Source organism: Patiria miniata, unplaced genomic scaffold (genome assembly GCF_015706575.1).
Source record: "Patiria miniata isolate m_02_andy unplaced genomic scaffold, ASM1570657v1 HiC_scaffold_4, whole genome shotgun sequence".
NCBI classification, from domain to species: Eukaryota; Metazoa; Echinodermata; class Asteroidea; order Valvatida; family Asterinidae; genus Patiria; species Patiria miniata.
Window position 1 is genome coordinate 6,288,492 of NW_024037071.1, and position 24,887 is coordinate 6,313,378.

The following is a 24,887-nucleotide window of genomic DNA, read 5'->3' on the forward strand; positions in this document are numbered from 1 at the left end:
AAGTAAATTTTTGACCAAATTTCATAAAAATGTAAGGCTAACCCCTTGGTTTTTTTTCAATTTTGGCCAAAAAATAAAATTGCTTCAAACTTGCAGGAAAGATGCCTAATGGACCCTAGAACACATTCCAATTCGATTTCTGGATGGATGGACACTTCAAAGGAAATTCTGTATTGTTCGGAGAAAAGTCCATTTTTGGCCAAATTTCACTAAAAATGTAAGGCTAACCCCTTGTTTTTTTTTCAATTTTGGCCAAAAAATAAAATTGCTTCAAACTTGCAGGAAAGATGCCTAATGGACCCTAGAACACATTCCAATTCGATTTCTGGATGGATGGACACTTCAAAGGAACTTCTGTATTGTTTTGAGAAAAGTCAATTTTTGACCAAATTTCACTAAAAAAGTAAGGCTAACCCCTTGCATTTTTTTCAATTTTGGCCAAAAAATTAAATTGTTTCAAACTTGCAGGAAAGATGCCTTATGGACCCTAGAACACATTCCCATTCGTTTTCTGGACCGATGGACACTTCAAAGGAAATTCTGTATTGTTCGGAGAAAAGTCCATTTTTGGCTAAATTTCACTAAAAATGTAAGGCTAACCCCTTGGTTTTTTTTCAATTTTGGCCAAAAAATAAAATTGCTTCAAACTTGCAGGAAAGATGCCTAATGGACCCTAGAACACATTCCAATTCGATTTCTGGATGGATGGACACTTCAAAGGAACTTCTGTATTGTTTTGAGAAAAGTCAATTTTTGACCAAATTTCACTAAAAAAGTAAGGCTTACCCCTTGCATTTTTTTCAATTTTGGCCAAAAAATTAAATTGTTTCAAACTTGCAGGAAAGATGCCTTATGGACCCTTGAACACATTCCCATTCGTTTTCTGGACCGATGGACACTTCAAAGGCAATTCTGTATTGTTCGGACAAAAGTCAATTTTGGGCCAAATTTCACTAAAAATGTAAGGCTAACCCCTTGGTTTTTTTTCAATTTTGGCCAAAAAATAAAATTGCTTCAAACTTGCAGGAAAGATGCCTAATGGACTCTAGAACACATTCCAATTAGATTTCTGGATGGATGGACACTTCAAAGGAATTTCTGTATTGTTTTGAGAAAAGTCCATTTTTGACCAAATTTCACTAAAAAAGTAAGGCTAACCCCTTGCATTTTTTTTTTCAATTGTGGCCAAAAAATTAAATTGTTTCAAACTTGCAGGAAAGATGCCTTATGGACCCTTGAACACATTCCAATTAGATTTCTGGATGGATGGACACTTCAAAGGAAATTCTGTATTGTTCGGAGAAAAGTCCATTTTTGGCCAAATTTCACTAAAAATGTAAGGCTAACCCCTTCTTTTTTTTTTCAATTTTGGCCAAAAAATAAAATTGCTTCAAACTTGCAGGAAAGATGCCTAATGGACCCTAGAACACATTCCAATTCGATTTCTGGATGGATGGACACTTGAAAGGAAATTCTGTATTGTTTTGAGAAAAGTCAATTTTTGACCAAATTTCACTAAAAATGTAAGGCTAACCCCTTGCATTTTTTTTCAATTTTGGCCAAAAAATTAAATTGTTTCAAACTTGCAGGAAAGATGCCTTATAGACCCTAGAACACATTCCCATTCGTTTTCTGGACCGATGGACACTTCAAAGGAAATTCTGTATTGTTCGGAGAAAAGTCCATTTTTGGCCAAATTTCACTAAAAATGTAAGGCTAACCCCTTGTTTTTTTTTCAATTTTGGCCAAAAAATAAAATTGCTTCAAACTTGCAGGAAAGATGCCTAATGGACTCTAGAACACATTCCAATTAGATTTCTGGATGGATGGACACTTCAAAGGAATTTCTGTATTGTTTTGAGAAAAGTCAATTTTTGACCAAATTTCACTAAAAAAGTAAGGCTAACCCCTTGCATTTTTTTCAATTTTGGCCAAAAAATTAAATTGTTTCAAACTTGCAGGAAAGATGCCTTATGGACCCTTGAACACATTCCCATTCGTTTTCTGGACCGATGGACACTTCAAAGGAAATTCTGTATTGTTCGGAGAAAAGTCCATTTTTGGCTAAATTTCACTAAATATGTAAGGCTAACCCCTTGTTTTTTTTCAATTTGGCCAAAAAATAAAATTGCTTCAAACTTGCAGGAAAGATGCCTAATGGACCCTAGAACACATTCCAATTCGATTTCTGGATGGATGGACACTTCAAAGGAACTTCTGTATTGTTTTGAGAAAAGTCAATTTTGGACCAAATTTCACTAAACAAGTAAGGCTAACCCCTTGCATTTTTTTCAATTTTGGCCAAAAAATTAAATTGTTTCACACTTGCAGGAAAGATGCCTTATGGACCCTAGAACACATTCCCATTCGTTTTCTGGACCGATGGACACTTCAAAGGAAATTCTGTATTGTTCGGAGAAAAGTCCATTTTTGGCCAAATTTCACTAAAAATGTAAGGCTAACCCCTTGTTTTTTTTCAATTTTGGCCAAAAAATAAAATTGCTTCAAACTTGCAGGAAAGATGCCTAATGGACCCTAAAACACATTCCCATTCGTTTTCTGGACCGATGGACACTTCAAAGGAAATTCTGTATTGTTCGGAGAAAAGTCCATTTTTGGCCAAATTTCACTAAAAAAGTAAGGCTAACCCCTTGTTGTTTTTTTTAATTTTGGCCAAAAAATAAAATTGCTTCAAACATGCAAGAAAGATGCCTAATGGACCCTTGAACGCATTCCTATTCGTTTTCTGGACCGATGGACACTTCAAAGGAAATTCTGTATTGTTCGGAGAAAAGTCCATTTTTGGCCAAATTTCACTAAAAATGTAAGGCTAACCCCTTGTTTTTTTTTCAATTTTGGCCAAAAAATAAAATTGCTTCAAACTTGCAGGAAAGATGCCTAATGGACCCTAGAACACATTCCAAATTCGATTTCTGGATGGATGGACACTTGAAAGGAAATTCTGTATTGTTTTGAGAAAAGTCAATTTTTGACCAAATTTCACTAATAAAGTAAGGCTAACTCCTTGCATTTTTTTCAATTTTGGCCAAAAAATTAAATTGTTTCAAACTTGCAGGAAAGATGCCTTATGGACCCTAGAACACATTCCCATCCGTTTTCTGGACCGATGGACACTTCAAAGGAAATTCTGTATTGTTCGGAGAAAAGTCCATTTTTGGCCAAATTTCACTAAAAAAGTAAGGCTTACCCCTTGTTTTTTTTTTATTTTGGCCAAAAAATAAAATTGTTTCAAACTTGCAGGAAAGATGCCTAATGGACCCTAGAACACATTCCAATTAGATTTCTGGATGGATGGACACTTCAAAGGAATTTCTGTTTTGTTTTGAGAGAAGTCAATTTTTGATCAAAATTTCATGAAAAAAGTAAGGTTAACCCCTTGCATTTTTTTTCAAATTTGGTTATTAAATTAAAAAAAATTGGGGTAAAGTCAGTCCAAAATGTGCTATTTTCAGTGCTGTAATGAGATCCAACTGCCAAAGTTTCTGTGAGGGAATAGTCACATTTCAACAGTTTGCTGAATAGATCAGATTTTTCACGTAACCAGAAATAAGGGGCAATAAACAGTTGATCAAATTTTCTACAAAATTATATATTGAAAAAAATGGAATGTGTATCATTTCAAATAAAACAATTTTTGTAATTATAAGTGTACATGTATACATGCAGATGGAAGCAGACAAAATTTGAAGGAAAGGAAGAAATGAGGTTAAAATGAATTTGTTCAAAATCCATTTCACTTACCACCTCATTGATGAAATCCGTCAGATTTTGTCTTTGAAAACATTTTACTTGAAAGAAAGTATTTTTCTTTGGCAAGATATTTAAAAACACACACATTCTTCAAAGGAAATGAATACTATTTTTTGCCAATTTGAAACAGTTTTTCAAATATCAAACTTAATGACAATGAACTTATTTTTGAATACTTAAAAAAAATCAATCAGGAATTAAATATATTCTGTATTCTACAATTCAGCTTTTGTACTAATTTTTTTACAAGAACTGTACACTCAGGGTTGTATGAGAGAATGCCAAAAAAGTTCACAAGCTTGATCGGGTGGGATGTGAACCTACAACCTGCTTGCTAGTAGACATCTTACCACTCGACCACCGAGCTTGCTTGCATCGGTTGACTGTATTCAATTTCATGGCATTGGTATAACCAATATTTTCATGGAATCGAGTCCCATTAAACAAAGCTTGTGATTTTGGTTTTTTTTCTTGGTGTTCACAGCCAGCGCTATGTTTAGCACTTACAAAACACTGGGTAAGAAAACAACCCAATATTTAAGTTAATAATTTCATTATACAAGACACAACCACTTTGTCCAAGACCTGCTGTCTCGAAGCCACACACATATACTGCACATAGACAATCGAGGTCTCTGAATTCACAGATAGTACAAAGCACCATGACACTAAACACTTAGACAATTTATTTTTATGACCGACATGTGGCCACCTTTGTTAGCTATCCTACATGTTGTCTTGTGAAGGAACGTTCTGGCCAACTCACAAGAACAACAGCTTGGGTTGAAATCTGGCCGCGTCTCGCTGCACAACTCTGAATTGTTTAATTGCTTTTGTTTGCAGTGCACGCTTCTGTAGTTAAGTTTACAATACAATTTTTTTGTGATACGATACCGAGGTCAAGATACCAGTTATGGCCTCTGTCAGCTGCAGTATCAGCCATATTCTGCAACATTCTGCACTTGATAACACCCAGCCGCTCTGCATATCCGCGGATCCATGTTCAGTTATGCTGACTAAGTTTTAAACAGATTGTTTCTTTTTTGTACAGTTCACGCATACTAACATTTGAGCCCAAATCACAAACCAAGCTTTCATATCAGCCCTCTTGAATACTTATGTTGGTTGTACAGACCCAACAACAGCCTACTGACTATTTTGTTCTTCAAATTCCATTTTCCCATTACCCCCCCCCCCCCTTACAGAAACAAAACAAAACCAGGAAAGAGCTACAAAAAGGGAAACACAGTTTAGTGAATGAAGAATACGAAAACTTGATCCCATGTTTAAGTTGATCTGCAGTGCATACAAATTGGATAAATATGGTCACAAAGTCCAAAAAGATTCAAAAAACAAAACTGAACTAACGATAATATTTCAGTTGAAATGTTGGGCACTTTCAAAATAATGAGGTAAATTAAGCTTAAACCGTGACTCGTTAATTTTGTTTGAACCTTGTTTTGAGTTTTGACCCTGCTACGGCCCAGTCCACGGTTTGCTCTTAAGACGTTCACTCAATTGCTGCAAGAAAAAGAAAGATGAATTATGAGTTGAAACTTTGCACTTGTAATGGGAGGAGTACTAGAATGAGGACTGTGATGAAAGTTTAACGAACATTAATCTCTGTGAAATGTTGCTCCTAACATTTTGCGGAAGGACACAAATTTTTATACAGATAATACTGGCCCAAATGTTTCAAATTGCAAACAAATAGTAGTATTGGTTATTATAACACCTCACCCTCAGATTCTGTATCTTGATTGGCCAAGATGGAGTCACATGGCATTTGCTATTTTTACTATCTTGCTTTTCATGGCAAAAAGACTATACAATGGCTATATAAAAGTACTATACACATAGCAACCAACGTAGCAATCGTAATGCATGTGTGCAAATGCATACAGGTGTGCGCGTTCAGCGTTGCGCGTATTGTTCCCACGTGCTAGCGCTACAGAGCTGGCTTCAAACATTTCATGAAGGGGTAGTCTAAAAAATATTTTGTTTAATAATTAATCAGTTATCTCTTAGAATAAAACACATTAGGGGTGAGGCATTATAAAACAAATATTGACTGCCTTAAGGTGTAGTAAAACTAGCCTCCCTCAGTGATTCATAGAGCATTCCATTTTTCTCGGCTACGCCTCCGGAAAACAGAACGCCCATGGATCATCTCGGAACACTACTTTTACTAAACCACTCAAAGCAGTCAATAGTTGTTTACTATGTCATTCAAAAGCCATCTTACCTTTCTAAATATCTGTGCTTTTATCCTATTGGTTTCTTGGGCCGCTTGTCGTTTTCTTTCTTTCTCTTTCTGGACCACTTCTGGCAGTCTGCTGTAAAGTCTAAAATTACAAAAAATATTTCTAATCAAAATAGTCGGAAATAAGAAGAGATGACGGCTACTTTTGAAGAGAATCTGAAAACTAAAATACATCTTTTTGGATTGTACATCAACTTACCTCTCTGTATGCTGTCTCATTTCTTTCTTGGACATCAATCTTTTCTTAGGCTTGTGGTGTTGATCTGATAATGGCAATAAAACAAAGAATTTCCCCACACTGATCAACAAATGTAACATGATTTTTATTTTTTTTTATGTTGGGGGGGGGGGGTTATTTTTTTATTTTGGGGGGGTTATTTATTACGTGTGATGTCATACTGATAGGCAACCACTGTGCAACCCAAACATTTAAGCATCTTTGGCATCTTATTTGGCCCACATTATACAGTAAATGTCAACACTGTTTTAAGCTATTCATATTTCACGAGATATACACCGTTTGCTGAAAGCTGGCATATGATCACTTCATCCAATTTGTAAACCAATGTAACACGGCCTATAGGATTTGATGTTCTTGAAGCAGAGCATCAACCAAAATTCAGCTGGTCTCCCCTGTGTGAGGAGCCTTCATCCCTGATGCCCAAGGCAAGACTAATACTGACCGCTGTAAGGATGAGCCTGAGGGTTGGGCTTCTTGCTCCGATGATCCAAGAACAGTTTGCCTCTCTCCTCGTCAAACTGTCTCTGTAAGTCACGCTCCTCCGCTGCCAGACGGATCTTCTTCTGTCGCTCTCGGGAACGTGAGATAAAGTCTGACCGACTCACCTCAAAAGCTTCCTGATATTATTTTAAAGCAAAGTAGGGATGGTAAGGACCAAGGATCAATGAGAAAAGGTGAATGAAAACTTGAAATGAGGCAAATCAAACTGCTTGATTCTGTAGAAGTTGGAGAGTCTGTTGTTCCAATCTTAGCCTGACCTTTCTAAAAAAGGGAAAAAAACACATTCTTTCAAAGATTCTGATTTACCTGTAGGGTGAGTTTAACCAGTGGTTGTGTGCCTTGCCTTGCTAGGGGTTGCCTGTCCCTGAGTGGCTTACGTTGGGTTGAGGGCTCCGATTGCTGCCATGGCATCTTCTTACTGATGGGTTGAAACCAGGCCACAGGGGTGGGTAGTGCCGGGGTAACCTTGACTGGTCTGATAGGACAGAAAAGACAAAAGTTGGAACAAAAATATTCACCCAACAGTCCTGAATCCTTCAAACATAATTCACACCCTTTGGGGTTTGGGTGATAGACCATCTGCAAAGATGAATGGAAAACATTTATGAACGAAAGGAAAGTATAATGGATTTCCAGCGATGAATGTGAAAACATACACAAAAAAGAAACTTTAGTTTAGCAACGTGAATTCAGGAACCATTCAAGAAAAAATCACAAAGATTCCTGGCAAAAATAACCTAGAGTGTTAGGGCTAATCCCGGATAATGCTAGACATACAGTTGCAAAGGAATAAGTCAATAGAAAAAATACACACAAAACAAAAAAGAAACTGACTGTGGGATTTTCTTGCGTGGTCTGCTTGGCTCTGAGCTGGATCGTGGCTGTCTGAAGATACTCTCTCCATCCTTCTTACGAGTCTTGTCAGTTCCTCGCTTGGTCAGGCCTGGGGTGGTCTGTGTGGCAAGGTCTACGGTGAACGCCGTCCCCTGCAAGGTATAAGACAAATCATTGAGCCAACTGTCGTGCTTATAGGTGAAGCAAGAGGGGTATAATAAGGCTGTATTTAGGACTTTGTGCTTTGAATTTAAAAAGCTTGGAGCAAACATCAAAACACCTCTATGTGTGACCGGGTCCTACATTTAAGTCTTAAAGACTTTTTTCACTTATTGGACTTTTGTATTCAGTGGAAAGAGCAGACTCTGCTCTTTGAATTATCACTCAGTTTGACATCTTCATAAACGAGAAAATAATGAGGGTACAAATTTTGACTGCTCCTGATGTTTTCCACGGCAAAAGATTTGTAAATAGGCCTCTACTATGTACTCAACAGCTCTGCAGGTTGGATTATACAATGCCTGTTTTAGATTTATTTTAGGAAAAAAATTAAATTTTCAGACGAAATTTCAATCAATTTAGCAAATCCTTCAGAAACAATTAAGGAGAATGTAACATCATCTTTTTTTTTCCCAATAAATTGTAGGAAGAAAAATGTTGAGAATGTGAAATATGAAATGCAGGGGATATTAAGTATGTTAAAAAATTGCGATGACCTACCCTTGTTTTGCGAGGTAGCTGTGAGCTCTTTGCAGCAGATGACTGATAACTGGCACCTCTATCGTTGACACTAGGCACGGCGGGTGGAATACGGGTTGGAAGCCGTGACTCCCTGTTATCTCTTGACCTCTTGAAGACGTCACTCTCATTATCTCTACGTCTGTTCTCCCTATGAGGTTCTGGTTGTAGAGGTGGTTGGTCCGACCCAGCGATATTGTGCCAGGATCTTGACCTCTTGACCCCAAGGGGCCGGCAGGTGCATGGAATGCTGGCCTCCGAGATGGTGTCACTCTGCAACTCACTGCTGCTGCTGTATGTAACCTGGAAGTCGTCTTTATAACCCCGTCGAGGTAAGCCTCTCCTCTGATACCGACGAGCCTCACGTTCTTCAGTCAGCGTACCTTCCGACATTGACGGGGAGGTCTCCATATCTCGACTCGTCTCCAGAACTGGGCTTAAGGCTGAGGAAACAGGCGCAGTGGGTCTTAGAGTTCTCTGATCCTTGACAGACTCTACTGGCAAAGAGGCAGGAGTGCTTGCCATCACTGGAGCATCCTTCGGTTTTGGGTCAATCTTTGATGGAGCTGCTTGAGACTCCTGTTCCCTCAACCTTCGTCGATGGTGCTCTCGCTGTCGGTCTATCCTGCGTTGGAGTTTGGACAACTTGGAGCCCAGCTGCCGGATGCCTTGCTCTCCTAGGAGACGTAGGAGCTCATCTGATTCAAGACTCAGGTCCGAGATGAAGGATGCCATGCTGAGATCCTGTAACCCTTCTTGTTCTGGCTCATGTCTACTGCCAACGGTTTCTCTGGGCTCAGGTCTCCTTTGAGAAGGTACTGCATCATCAGGAGATCCTTTGCCACGCCTCTTTGTTGCCGTTGGTATTAGGGTGGGAGGCCTGTCTATGCGGGGCTGCGTTTTAGTTGGAGGGGGCTGGATTTCATCTTCTGGTGAAACTCTGTATTGTCAAAGTAAATGAGATACATTTCGATTAAATTCAAGGCCAATGGAAAACACAGATTTGGAAAGATTGTTGACTGCCAGATAGACATTGGTGCCATTATTTAGTTGTAAACATTGTAAAGTTTTTTAAAAATAAAAAAAAAAATTAAATAAATTCAATTCTTTCTCATATGGAAAAATAAAAAGTTAGGGTTTTTTAATGTCTCGTTTGGCCCACTTTTCCTTTCGTCTAAGATTCGCTTTTGTGATGTGTGTGAGTTGTAACAGCAATCAGTCATTGGAAACCTGAGTCATACTTTGGATGTCACGAATCTCATGTCTATTGTTTTTTTTTTTTTTAAATAAACGTCAACAGACAAGAACATTTCCACTGGAATTTTACGTTTATATTTTTAAGCACACAAAATGAAATCAGGACTTATTACTGTTTTAGATATCGATCTACTCTACAAACCAGAAGTGGCTTTCAGCCTCAGGAAATAGACCCCTCCAATAGTAACTCATTATACCCCAAGGTGTATAGATGTTAACTAGTGACCTGATTGCCAGTCAATATGTGATTACTAGAACCACCCTGACCTGTAGTGTCTGTCAGCTGGTGGTTCATCTTGCTCAGCTTCCAGTGGCTGTTTCTGTGGGGTGTAGGGTCTCTCCTTGTCCCATTTTCTTCTTTGTCTCGGTGTGCCGGTAGATGATGAACCACCATCTGTACTGTCCGTCTCATCTATCAAAATATTAAATCATACCAAAGATGACAATTATCCATCATAAATCGTCAACTTTAAAAAAAATTAATTGCGGATTTTTGCATCAGATTTGTTCAAGTGCACAATGTTATAGGACCCTTGGCTCGATTTAAAACAAATTTGCCCTATTTCAAGACTCCACCCTTTTTGACATTAGGCTAAATTGTAAGACACTAAAAAAAATTGCAACTTTTATGAAGGTAATGGTTATTAGTTTTATTAAGGCAAAAGCCAGGACAATTCAGAAACAGTGGATGTGCTCCATGTGAAGGCAGTAGACTATTCATTTACTTCTGACTGTCTAACATCTTTTCTTCTTTTTTTTTAGCTCACCTTGCACCCAGTTTGCCACAGTGTGTCTGGCTGGGTCTCGGACAAGGCTAGCCATTCGCTGGATTCTCTCAGAGTCTAGACTTGACTGGCTTCCACCGTTCTCTGTCTGAGACGTCTTGTACTGCTGGTATTCCTCCCATACCCTGGCAATGTCTCTGAAGTGTGGATCTGTTTCATCCTCCTTCCAAATTGAAAAAAAAAAAATGATAAATTGGAAGTTGTAATGCGGTCCTTAAGTCATATCTCAATTCAACTAGAATGTCTTAATCCAAATTTTAATAAAAAATTGTTTACTCTAAGTGATCCCTGTTTGATATTTCCCAGGTTTGCAGCATTGCTAATGTGGCTACATGACAGGTTTATGTGCTTCTGACTAGCGCCCCTTGAACAAAGACATTGACGAAATGGGGAACCGCCATCGCAGGGTTTGATAGCTCAGTTGGTACAGTACAGGAATGGCAATACGGAGGTAGCAGGTTCAAACTCCACTCCAGTCAATTTCTTTGTTCAAATTCAAACAGTATTTAGTTCTCAGGAGCTCTCCAATAATATATATTTGAAGTCGAATGGAACAAAAAAACAAAAAATATTACATTGTACAAAGTCCAATTCTCGTCCCAACTAAAACCAAACACTTCTTAATTCCTTGGTTTCTTTATAATTATCTTGTTTCAAGGAATGCCCCTGTTCAAACAAATTACTCGGATGATCTTACCCTAAGTACTTCCTGCAGAACTTGTCTACTGTAGGTGCCTGACCCAGGTGGTGCATCAGTCAGATGAGTGTCGAATTTGCTTCCAGGCCTCAAGCTGCCCAGACCGGCTGAATACTGGTCCTTCCTTCTCTGGGGCTCCTCTTGGCCTGCAGTTGAATCTGGAAGGAGAGCTGGTGGGTAGTACTTATCTCCTGGCTGAGGTTGGGGATCAGATCTGCTTGGTACCGTGCGTCCGGCTTGGTGAGAGACTGTGGCTGAGTCTAGAGCTGAGATATGATCAGTACCTCTCACGGGTATCCTGCTGGTTGGAGATTTCCGACTGGCATGGCTGGTTGCAGTTGGTGACTTGTATCCATACCTCTGCTTTGGGGATTCTGGACTGTGGTGTGTGCTGTACTTGGGTATCTCAGGACTACCGGCTTTGACAAGACCTTTCTGTGGTTGTGCTACATGTACGTCCTGGCTTTGGGGGTATCCAGGTTGTGTAAGTCTTTCTTGTTGTGAGTAGCGTCCGTAAGATTTGACCGGAAGCCGGCTTTGGTAGCTTCCTGGAGGAGAGAATGGCAATTCTGGTGGACTGGTGCTCTTCAGATCACTCGGGTACTCAATGTACGACTTTGCAGGCCTGTCTCTGTTCCTCTGATCAGATTTGTAGGAAGGGATCTTGGATCGAGGGGATTTGGGACTCGGAGCAGGGGAAGGCCTTTGTTGAGGGGACTGGTCGTGGAGTCGGAATTCGGCATCTGGGGTGGGGAGCTCCAGTGAACGTCTGTGTTGAGGGCTGTCTCTGGTGCCGTAAGCGCTCGATGGGAACAGTGGGGGCTGTGCATCATCAGACCCTTTGTTGAAACAAATTATGAAAGAAAAATGTCATAAAATGTTCTCAAAGAAAAGGTTCTTATTTTTAGATAAAATATTTAGGATCAAAACCAGAGGTTAAAATCAGGCACAAAAGGTGCTAGGACATAATTAACTACCACAATCATCCTTGAGTTGTCACATGTAGAGTGTAAACTTCCTTCATTACTCAGAATAATACAAAATATGACCGGACGATTGAGTTTTGTTTGGAAAAATGAATAAACTCTTAATAATAATAGTAATTTTAATGCAGCTAAATCAACCACAATAACCATCTCTGCCCTCACAGGTATTTACTCCAGGTACCCATTTCCTTGCTAATAACTCTCCTGTCACTAAAAATACAGGTTTGTTATTGTTGTTATTTTCTGAGAGGGATGAATGAACTGTCTTTCTTTGTCAAAACCAGAAGACTAAACATGCAGTAAGCATTGAAAATGCATCACTTGATTTTTAATGGCTTTTAGCAAGGAACTGAACATCAACAAATTTTAAAGTTCACTTCTTACCTAAATGACTGCTCTCTTGTGTTGTTTTGCTACTGGGTGTTGAGGTGTCATCTTGGTTTACTGCATACGTGTACATCACTTCACTGCTTCCTGGTGGTTTGTATGGTCTCAAGAAGCTCCCCGAGGATCTCTCACTTGCTCTACTCATGTCATGCTTGGGAGATGTCATGCTTTGATGGCTGAAATCCTGAGGTGACTTTCGCACAGAGGATTTTTCAGGGCTCTTGGCTTTATCGCTCTCTCCGGACGTTGATCGGTTATACTCACGTGCTGTTATGGGTATCCGACTGCTGCCACTGATTTCAGAGGCAAGGGGACTGATTGCTGGACCTTTCCTTGACTGCATGGCTTTTTCTTTGGCTTCCCTGCTCCTCTTTCGACTGGCTCTCTCCAGTGATCCTGTATACTGGGGTTTATCTGAGATCTGTCTTGCATATTTGCGACTGCGTAATTTGGTCAGGTCAATTTCTGGCGAGGAGTGGGAGCGATGCATTCTAGAGTCCTTTTCGGGAAACTCATCTTCATCCTCACTGTGCTCGCCATGATTTTCATGGGAGATTTGTTGAGGCTGCTCTTCCTGGTGTAGGTAATAGGGCTGCTTGGCCTGACCAGGCAGAAGACCATACACCAGGTGTTGTGAGGGCTCTACCTTGGCTTCCCTACTCCAGGCCTCTTTTGGAGGCTGTCCCAGGTGGTTCATGTGGCTCCCAACATGGCCCAGGTCACCATTCTGCCTACTAGGTTGAGCCTTGTAGAAGTCCACACTGTGATCAAACGTTCTGTCAGTGGCTCTTTGTACCTGAGATGCCAGCAATTGCTGTGCATAGCTTAAAGCTCCAAATGGTTTGGGCTCCTGAGGTTCAGCAAACTGAGTAACTGGTTGATTCCTGGCTTCCTCAAGACTCCTGTCGTAAGTCAGGGAACCAGGAGTAGCTGCAAAGGACTGCTGTTCTTGGCTCTGCATCTCCGCCAGCCTGAGTTCAGCATCTAATACAGCAGCTTCCTGAAGGATCCTCAAGACATGCTCCTGAGGAGGGTTCCTTTCCAAAATTGCCCTCACTCTACTGGCCAGTGAGTCCATGCTCTCAATGCTCTCACCATAAGGATCTCTTGGAGATGTTCCACTGCTTTGGTGTCCTTGTCCACGTGATATCTGTGACGTGAACGAACTTGTTCTCTCTGGCTCGAATCTCAGAGTATCTGAAACCCTGACATCATATCTTCTTTGCAGAGGGGCTTCTGCATCCTCTACCTGGGGGATCCTGGCAACATCTAATGCAGCAGGAACAGTTGCCATATGAGAGGTGTTTTCTAAAAGCTGCTGGACTCTATATGACAGAGAATCTGGTTTTTCACCGGCGTAACCCCCGGAACGTTCAAGTCCAGGGAGCAATGTGGGTGGGGGTGTTGGTTCACTTCTGTCGTTACTATTTGATGGATTTAGAGGAAGAGTCATGCTCTTAGACAGCGATGAGGACTGTTGATCAGTGTAGGCATCCCACGTAGTGAGTGAAACACCCAAGGGACTTGGTTTGTAACTCCCAGATGAAGGTTGGCTTTCATCATCAGCATTTGCTGGTATCTGGTGAAGAACTCTGTTGATGATTGCTCTCACAGAACTGGAGGTGCTTGCATCAGAGATGGTTGGTGATGGGGCCTGCAGGACTCTTGGCTGTAAAGATGGCTGTGGTATCCTTGGCACAGTCTGGGATTCAGTAAGGATTTCCTCAACATGATCAGCCAAGGAGTCTCCCCCAACACTCTCTGAAGAGCCAGTCCGAGCAGAGTCTGGTGTTTGGTTTCCGAGCTTTGCCCCTCTAAATCTACGGCTGGAGCCGGAGCTCAGGAGGTTCTCAATGCTATCAGGGGAGCCAGCTTCACTTGTGAAGCTTCCACTATCCTCGGACGGGGATTTTTTTGTGGCATCACCCTTCCAGAGTTCTCCAGGAGGAGCAGAGGTTGCAGAGAGCAGGAGTGCAACTCTTCTTGACAGTGAGTCTTGACTCTGAATTGTGTCCAGACTCGTGTGTGAAACAACTGGGGCTTCCTTCTCCATGACTGATTTGTTATCAACTTGAGTAACCTCAACATGCTTCAAGTATCTCTCTTCACTTTTGGTTTCTGTGTGGCGTTCAACTCTGAGATCCTGTAGATTCTGGTTGATGTCCATTTCCCTTTGCTGGACATCATAATGGCCAGAGGAATCTGAGTGTGTGTCATCACTCACTAGCTGTGATTCTCCTGGTGTTACACTCTGCAAATCTGGTGGATACTGAATATAAGACCTGGCTATCTTTGTACTGGAGCTTTCTGATGCAGCACTGCTGGCTGGCGATCGATTGGGAGACTCTGTGCTTCTCACCTGCCTTCCCGTTTTTGCCTTTTGTTGCTTGGGTGCTGCACTTTTGGATTTTTCCGTAGCTGTCTTAGAAGACACTTTCTTCAATGGGCTTGTCTGTTTTACCTTTTTCTTGATAGTTTTCTCACTCTTAGAAGAAGCACTTCCTGATGAACTGCTGGATCTGTCTCTCTTGACTGAATTTTTCTTGCTCTGCATAGTCAATGTTTCAGGTTCCTCCACAGTAGCCAGGAGACTGGGTGCTGATCCAGGTTTGCTCTGCACAGATGGGGTCAAGCTGACTGGCTCTAGATTGTTCAGATCTATGGGGAGCTGAACGTGGGATCCCCGAAGGGGTGCAGCACTCTTGACTTCCCGGGACAGGCTGATGGAATCCTCACTCAGGAAGCCGGTGGTGCTTCCTGAGCTCTCACCTTTACTTCCAGAAGTACCTGCCGCTGAGACTGTCCTGTCAGTTTTGGTTGCAGATGGTGAATTTTGACTACCATTTACCACAGTTTCCTCTCTCTTAGCATCTGTTTTGAGTCTGTCAACAGATTTCATATCAGACAGCAACACAGCTGCAATGGCTTCATCCTGATGAGGGTTGTATGGAGTTGAAGTAAATTTTGGCTTCTTGCCTGTTAAGGCAATAGAGTCACTTATTATGCTTGTCGCTTTGTAATGAAACAATGAATCTTCTGTCAGTAGCTGACTGGGTTCTTGCAGTGCGTGGGATGTTGTTTCCCCGCTTCCTAGTTTTGTTGGCACCTCTTCTGTTGTGTAATCCTTTGTTTTGCTCTTCTCAGATAGTGACGTGGATTCCTTCAAGACTCCCTCAGACAATCTTGAGTTCTGCCCTGAGGATGTCCCTGGTAATGACACACTGTCTCCAAGTGGATAGTCCGACAACTGAGCATCCCCTAGTGTGGTGTATGTGGTGAGGATCTTGTCAGAATGCCCTGTGGATTCTTTCAAGACTCCCTCCGACAATCTTGATCCCTGGCCTGAGGACAACTGAGCATCGCTTCGTATGGTGTATGAAGTAAGATCTGGAATGTCTTGGGTTTGTTTCGCGGAGGGCCGAGATGAATCAGCATCCCTGCTCTCAGTGTGCTTGCTAGACACAGATGCAGGAGAAGTAGCGGCAGATTGCTGAGAAGAAAACAAAATCAACAATTAGGAAAAGAAGGTGTAGAGTTACAGCGAAAAGTTTCTGGTTTCATTTCAAAATTCATGTTCAAGAACGTCCTTTTAATCATTCCTGAATTCTTTCTTTTCATACTACATGTATCATCTCTGATGAATAACATGGTTTTTTTTACTTCTATTTTGAGGTTCAATATCCTGGATAGCTACATTTTGTTTTTGCTGTGTCCATGGCCAAGCAACATGACCCAATTTGTCTCTCTCTAATAAGGAGTATAGGGAGATTGGTATCAGTTGAGAAATAACCTGCAATGGACTAGCAACCCATCCACAGGGAATTTAAATATTTCCAGTTGTTTGGAAGCTAGGTTAAAACACCAGCCTCATGTATCTGCTTGACTAAGCAACTCCACAAAGAAAAGAAACTCTAACAACAAAATTTTAGTCAACTTTTCAAAATGGATCTTCCACCTGAAATATGAGAAAGTATATATCAACTCTAATTTTTGCCAAGATGTTCAAGTCCCTTTTTTAAGATTACAAATGATTTTTGAATTACCTTATCAGGTGATGCATCCAGTGTGTGCTGTGACAGTGACACGGACAGATTCCCGCTCACGAAATCAGCCGAGACCTCCGCGATGGCTTCTTGGAGGGCATCCTTCTGCCCAGCCTCCCCCTCCCCAACAACCCCCTCCCTGGGGCTGAGTGTCTCACCCCCATCGTCAGACTGAGGGAGGGGGATGTCTGTCTCACTGCTGGTGTAGCGGAGCTCAGATCCTTCCTCTTCTGTTGAGTATGGATACTCCTCTCGGGTTATGCCTCCAGTCACGTTGACAGCTGAGCTGAATTGCAGATCGTCAAAGTGGCCAGAGTCTCGGCTGTCTGTAAAATCCATGGCAGGAAGATGGAATGTTTCCTCCAGGGGGTTGGGGGAAGCGGAAGCTTGGGGCTGGTTGGCCGCAGCAATGGCGGCAATGGGATCTGTGTCTGCAATCAAAAACAAACAAAACCTCCAAATATAAATTTGTTTGAAAAGGAGGCAACAGAATTGGTATTTGAAATTGGGGATAGACTAATGAGCAGAGAATACCATTACATCAATAACATTTAGTTTCTGATGGCATATTAAGAATACATCAGCTGTTTAATTAATTTAATTAATCATTTTGAATTAATTTATAGACTAATTGGGCGACAGCCATTTTCTGTGGCACCAGGCTGGTTAGAGTCATGCTCGGGTAGCACGCATGCACTCCGGGCTCCTTCAACCAATTGGGTTACCAAGGTGTGCATGCGTCTCATCTTAAAGAACATGCCTTGGATGAGCGCAAACTTGGTGCCACCTCAATGGCATTTCATTTTGTTCACCGAATTAGTGAATACATTTTACAAGTCTCTGAGGTAGATGCGAAATACAGCGGAATTTGTGACACAACTGGTTTCATACTGCACACAAAAAGGAAAAGCGAAGTGAATTTTTTTGATGTGAATGACTGAAGTTGCCCTAACAAATGCGCTTTGCACTAAAATTTGCATGAAGTATGAACCAGCCTTAATTCCTTCTCCAAAAAAAATTTTAAAAATGAAATGGAAATGTGACCTCTCTTGGACGGCCTTGCTCTCTTGCTCGGGGAGGTAGTGTTGCTATTGGACAGGACAGAGCTCTGGGATGATGACCGGCTACTAGCCGCTAGAGATGACCGGCCACTCAGGTGTCGCTTGACCGGTGATGGGGAGGACACCAACTCAACCTGCTCGGGGACCAGTGCGTACCAGCTTTCCTGCTTGACAAAAAGGTAGAACACAGGTTTAATCAATTAACTATTTTTTTAAATGCTACTTCCCAGGTCTATCATTCATAGAGTACATGTATGCAGAGGATGAAATAACAGTCAGGCTTCACATTTTCTGTCATTTTTCTATATTTCTCCGGGGAAAAAAATGTTTTCAGTCCAATTTTGTACTATGCTACATTTTTTTTTTTTTAAGAAAACAAATATATAAAAACAAAAACAAAAACGAAACATCCCCAAACAAAAAAACATACAAACCCCCATTACCAACTATTAAAATTAACATTCTTTAAAAATTAATCATACGCATAGCTTATTTAATGCTTGCAGGTTTTTATCAATTATATTACTCTGTACATTGCACTTGTTTCTAATTAAAGTTACTAGGAACACTGTATATAATGCTAATTAACATGTGTACAGTATGTATACATGTTGAATAACTCATTTTAATTGTCACCGTAAGAAAATCTGTGTCCAAATAATGATGCCAGTGGGCCAGAATTAATTCCTCTCATGAGATTTAGCCCAAAACAGATGGCATCATTAACACATGTAAATTCTGGATCTCCAATCAATACATGACACTTAACAAATTCAATTGGTGAAAGAATTTGATAACGGTTCACTAATCAATATAACTATAGCAGCTCACAGGGGGTTAGGTGTCATGATAAAATACTGGAACATGAATGTGAGATTAACTAAGGGATAATGGGAGTGTGATGCGTGGCAGTTTGATAATTGAAATAGGAAATATGAAGCAGTGCTCAGTATGTAAGGTACATGATATACGTGTATATCACAGCGTGTGTTCCACTGTCAAATGAAAAGAAAAAAATCTTGATAAACAATGTCATGCACTACATTTTCCTCGCCAAACACATTACATGTATTTACATACAATGTGCATGTACATACTCAACCGTACTCATGCGTACATATACTTTGCCAGATGTACATATTAAGGCAAGAGTGACAATTAAAAAAGAATCGACAATAAATGCTGACAATAAAATTAGAATAGGGAATATTACCTCTTTCTTGCGACCCGATCCAGACCGTGAACTGGATCTGCTGCTAGATCTTGATGATGCTCCGCTGTGGGACATGATGCACAGGGGGGTCAGGAACGAGTGAATTACTCAGGCAAAAGGGCACCCTTAAACCACTCCCACATTCAGCTATCGTAGTTGCTCACCGCATGCTGTATGGACATCACATGGCATATCAAAGATTCATAGTTGCTGTAGAGTTTATGGTGTCAAAAGACCTTGCATCATTCAGTCAGTGGCACAAATCTGCAATTAAATTAGATAAAAAGGGAGAAAATTAGACAAAAACTGTTGACAAAATGACCTGCAGTAGCACAATCAAATTGGAGATCTCACATGCAGAGTCGATCATATCCCCTACCTGACTAACTTAATACGCAGAGTATAAAATTTGACTAAGTACATGTACATCCATGAAATGTAAAAGGAAAACGGTCAGAAATTGTCAAAATCCTGACCAAAATTTCACCTTCTGGAAGCAGTTGGTCACGTGAACTGAAAGGCACAATTAAGCCATGCAGTCAACGTGTGACATGACATGTCATTTGACTCATGTCACTCCCCAACACGTGCACATCTGTCAATGTGGTGTTTTAACGCTCCGTCGTGCCATGTCCTTAAAGAGAAACGGTCCATACACATCAGAAGCTGAGATATTAGCCATTTGCCATGCTGGTGTGTGGACTGCACGGACTGTGTGAATGGAGAGACTGACTGTGAACCACTTGTCATATTTATCCCGAGCCCTTCACATAAATTAGGAAGCCTACATTATGCACGTGTAGAACGTGTACACTGTACATGTACATACGGCATCTCGGGCCAATTTCACAGACTTGCCAAGAACAGAAATTTGCTTAAGCCAAGAAATATTTGCTTTCGAAAAAAGTTGTTGCTTAATGTCCATTAATTAAGCTTTTTTTATCTCAGTAAAAAAACTTGCTTCAGATGAACTACTTTTTAGCTTGATTAAATTGTGTTCATTACAATTACTTACGGAGAACAGAGTACACGACCAAGAAAGTGAAATCTTATTTATAGTTAAGCTTTTTTCATTACTATAAAAAAAAACAATTTTTAAAAGGCATCAATACAAATGCTGAATTAATTTTACTGCTGAGATACCGCTACTTTACTGGGACTTTGCATAGAAACAAATCACCGTCAATGCAATTTACGGCTCTGGTAAGGACATTTGAAGTCTCTGTGGAATGCATTGAGCATGTTTCCCAAACACTTTTAATACAGACATTGCCCGGAGAATTTCCTGCATTTGCGCTGAAATGATAATGTCCCATCGCTCGTGCTCAGATTAAGTGTCTCTTGTGATTTGCCATTTTGAGACAGACACTTGCAACCATACATGTACTGTACATGTAAAATTGAATCAATCCAGGAAAATGCCGGGTGGTCACGAGGGCTACATGTAAGTTCCAAATGTTCAATTTATGATTCTGTAATTCAAAATGTGAACTAGATGATACGTCAATTCATGTTCACAAATGATGGCTTTTAAGAAGCAACGAATGAAATTTATAGGCAATAGGCCTATACAACATTTGCACACATCAAAAAACAAAACTACCAAATTATTATGAAATACCTTACTTGACTGTTAGTGAATAATAGCTGCAAGCATCCTGTGAAATCATGGCACCTGGTGTGCTGTCATTTTCAAGTTTTAAAGTGAAATTTTTGTATCAATTTCCAACGATGGTCAACTGACCATCGTTGGAAAAACTGGGGTTTCAAACACTTCCCCCAATTTACCAAATTAGTAAGTCCACATTTTGTTTGCAATCGATTACACATCCGTGAACGGGTCCAAGCCAGCTTGACTGCTTTCCTTACCTTACAATTCCCCGATGTCTATAAATTGCTCCGTTTCATCTGATGTGGGATCAGGCAACCAGACTACAAGAACAACATTTGTTTTTTGGTTTTTCAAGCATCTATGAATACAAAACTTTAAACAATATTTGCTATAAAATAGGCCTACTGATCCCAGAATCCATCCATTTCTGAAAATTACAGTAAAAGCAAACGTTGTATATTACCTTTAACATGACCAGAGTTTGGTCAGGCATTGCTGCTTGAAGTACACAGTCTGAACCAGACACATGCACGTTTTTAATTAAAAATAGAGCCCAGTGTACGGTGTACCCGGTACATGTCCCATTGTGTTTTCACCATTATTCAGGCGCATTTGTACAACAAATAATAAAAACATTTAAATAAAGTTTTACCTCTCTTTCAAAGCATTCTTTATACATGTGTCTTTGTTTGATAATCTGATGATGTCTACTCTAGTCCACAAGCCACTTAAACATGTTAAAGGCACAAGCTCAATGATCACTGAATCACAACTGACTTATAATGTAATCATGCATGATGGCATGCTTCTTCCTCAACATCACTGATTAACAAACAAATTACACAACCCACCCAGCTACAAAATTCCATCCTCCACAAATCGGAGTGCACCCATGAGTCAGATAACAAAAATCAATTGATAAATATTACCAAAAATTGTACAGAAAATGGACATTTATTACGAGGCACAGGGCGTCACTTTTCAGCTTTTCAATTCTGGACAAATGCGGGAAAAACCAACACTTGCATGTACATTGTAGCTCATGATAAAAAAGGTACAGTACTTGCTCCCTGTGGGGGTTATGTGCGAGTCAGAAACACATATGAAGACAAAAGATTTCTCTGAGTAATCGTTTCTTTCTCCTTCATGCAGAAACGGTGCCTCTGGGCATCCTGTGCGATGGCCCCCGCATCCCCCATGTACAATCACCCTGAATCATGCACATAATGTCATCCATCTTCATGCATGGACGAGTGAGGCAGGAATCTGTTTAGGTAAATTAACTCGGGCTGGGGGGGGGGGGGGGGGGGAGATGCGATGGCATTGTGTTTGGATCGTACATGTAGGTGGACCTGATGAACATGATGAATAGTAATGGATTGGGAAGGATAATGAATACATCACGCGTGTAGGAATTCAATGACATTATGTTGATGGCCTTTCAAGTATGTCAGTTATTATGTTCTAACGTACATTTGTACATGTACACATTTGATTTCTCCATGATTTGTACAATTAAAAGCAATTGTCCACCATACGACATGCACGATTGCTCAATATAAACACTTGGGAGTCTTATGAGTTGTTCTAACTTCTATGTACAAATCATAAATTTGTCTGTTTCAATTAAGCTGAGTGTGTTTTTCTTATTTTGGCATTGTCTTTATATCTGGCAGAATGTCTAGCATCTACACCTCTCTGTGATTTTAAATATTTTCACCAGAAATTTGTTCACTGTGACTGCACATTTACAGCGTGGGCAATCTCACAGTTACTGCGGTTACTTGCATTAGACTTTTTGGCACACCTTTTTATTGTTATTGTGCTGAACATTGCTCAAATAACCTACATTTGTAGCCGTATCTTTTCTTGTGGAAACAAAGCCAACAGCAAAGGCTTTTAAATGTACATGTATGTACAGTATCAACAGATATAGCCAGTTGAACATTCTCTAATTTGGACCAGACCCTTTGAAATATTTTTTTGTTTCAATAAACTAATTAGTTTCTGCAAAAAGAGCACTGTGATCCAATTCAAACCAATTTGCTTTCCTCAAACTGAAAGAACCAGTTGAAATTAATATGCTCTTTTTGAATATACAGTAATTGGAGTACAGGGCCTACGTCTGGATAATGAAAAAATGAAAGGAAACATCAGCATATTAAACAGCAGTAGGGAAAGGTCATTTCAAGTACATGTAGTACATGTTCATGTATAATTCACAAGTTTCACAAACTCATCCTTGAGCCAGTCTCCCATCTATCACACAGCACTGTCAATTGCTGCATGTAGGCCTACACATAAGTTTAATACCAAACTGTGTTAGTGCCAGCATATTGCAGTTACATGTAATTGAATTTTTCTTTTTAAATAAGATCAATTTGCACTTGAACTCAAGGTCAATCCAGTATTCCAGGCTTCATGTAGTGTACCGTGCATCATATTTTATCATTCCAATGGCCAAGGACAATAAGGTATTGGTGAATGTACTTGTACAATGTAGCAAACTATAAAATAAAGTGCAATTATTACCAAAAAGACAAATTGTTTATAGGCCTATATTATTAACATTTTGTACACTGTACGCCGTACATATGTATGTGAGACATCATCTTTATTATCTATCAATATCATTGACATCATTTTCATTTCACATAATTAGGCAAATTGTATACTGGATGTGTTTTGCAGTAAAATGTGATAAAAAGATTATAGGGCCTAACCACAAAATCAACCTGATCAAATTCAATGTGAATTGATGGTGCATCAATGGCCTATCAGTAGCTTCAGTTATAAAATGACTAAAAAAATACTGCCTCAGGCAACTAATGGGCAAGATGAGAAGCATTAACACTAGGATCATCCTAGCCCCATAAATGTGGCCAATTTACTGCCTCCGTAAATAAGGGCCACACTTCCACCATATGTACAAAAACATGTCGAACTTTGTCAAATTTTGATTTTCACATTTAGGCTTAGTTTGTAGGGTGTTTTTGCTTTAGAAGCATACTCACCCTCTTTATAGGCTAATCAGAAAGTGCTGCCTTTTTCAGATGTCTAATTTTCATGAAAAGTTCATGTTGAAATTTTGATAAGCAAACGTGTGCAAACGAATCTGGAAATTTCACGAAAAATAGACATAGATCTGAAAAAGGCAGCACTTTCTGATTAAAGAGAGTGAGTATGCTTCTAAAGCAAAAATAAACTACAAACTAAGCCTAAATGTAAAAATCGAAATTTGACAAAGTTTGACATTTTTTTGTACATGGTAGAAGTGTGGCCTTTATTTACGGAGGTAGTCCAGTAAATTGGCCACATTTATGGGGCTAGGATCATCCTACATGTACATGTAGCAGCATGATACCAACACTATCCTTCTAGAATTAGAAGAAGGCCCCCGTGTGCCTATTTCTAGCAGTCACTCTCATTATTGGGGATGTCTGCACGCTATGGGAATTTTGTTGACCCCGTGGCATCTAGAATTTCACTTTCTCATACACCTCCTCTTATAATTTGTCACGTTTAAATTGTAATATAATCTAAACAAAAACATAAACATGGATGAGCTGGTCAAATAAGCTCATTACAAAATCTAATCACCTCCAGCTCCGCCACACTGACCTACACTGTATGCGTTATAACCACCATCTGGTGATTCTGGTCAGCTGGTGGTGTTTGCATAGTATCCAGCAGAAGAAGAAGCAGAAGCAGAAAAACAACAACAAAATGTTTGAGAAGAGATGGTTGTGATATTTTTGAGTCACAAATAAAACATTGGTCATGTTGGTATTTTCTGAGAGCGCAAAGAGAAGTTTCTCAAACATGTCAAGTAAAACAATCAAAAACATTTTTTTTAACCTTTGAATTTGATTTCGATTAAAAAATATGCTGGAGACTATGGAGGGAACATTATAAACATGATAATAAATGTAAGGCCCAACATTGCCCAAGTTGGAGTTTCATTTCATTCGAAGAAAGATATTAATTCTCAATGAATGCACCATGTGCACAGTCATGACACTCCTCAGGCCTAAGGCACACGGGTGCCTAAAATCATGTAGGCCTACATTTTGTAACAATCTCCCGATTCAGCGCACGCAGCTACGGCCCGCTGCAGCTAGCGCGCACCAAGCACTACATGTAGCACAATCATGAATACGACAGGTCAGAAAATCACATCTAATATGTAAAAGTTGCAGGGTGCTGTAACCAATTTGTTTACGCCTTTCTCCACTTTTCCTACACCATTATATTACCTACAAAATTATGATACTCACCCGATGTCAATTCTAGAAAAACATACCGGAGAAGTCACGATTATTTCATAAATTTCCAGACGCCCGACGCTCCCATTAATTTTAAATCGCCGCCATCTTGTTCTTGTGATATCACGTGACTAGACCATTATGTTTATTCATGAATTTCTTGGCAAAATTTGAATAACTTTGAGTTATTGGCGTACAGCGTTTTATAGTGGGCATTGCAATGAGGGAAAACA

At 40.0% G+C, this 24,887-nt stretch overlaps 1 protein-coding gene across 1 annotated transcript; it reads right to left on the reverse strand.

The window, feature by feature from the left end:
- Window positions 1–3,589: 3,589 nt before the first annotated feature.
- LOC119740003 (serine/arginine repetitive matrix protein 2-like) lies at window positions 3,590–24,777 on the reverse strand. The gene is made up of 15 exons (XM_038215186.1): window positions 24,667–24,777; window positions 18,778–19,041; window positions 17,548–17,728; window positions 16,504–16,934; window positions 12,458–15,950; window positions 11,088–11,926; window positions 10,373–10,553; window positions 9,873–10,017; window positions 8,331–9,288; window positions 7,611–7,762; window positions 7,083–7,251; window positions 6,718–6,892; window positions 6,234–6,297; window positions 6,017–6,116; window positions 3,590–5,292 (listed from the first exon to the last, which is right to left on the reverse strand). Exons 2-15 carry the CDS (start codon window positions 18,850–18,852, stop codon window positions 5,248–5,250), a joined length of 7,008 nt encoding a protein of 2,335 aa, XP_038071114.1. The 5' UTR covers window positions 18,853–19,041; window positions 24,667–24,777; the 3' UTR covers window positions 3,590–5,247.
- Between the last annotated feature and the right edge of the window lie 110 nt (window positions 24,778–24,887).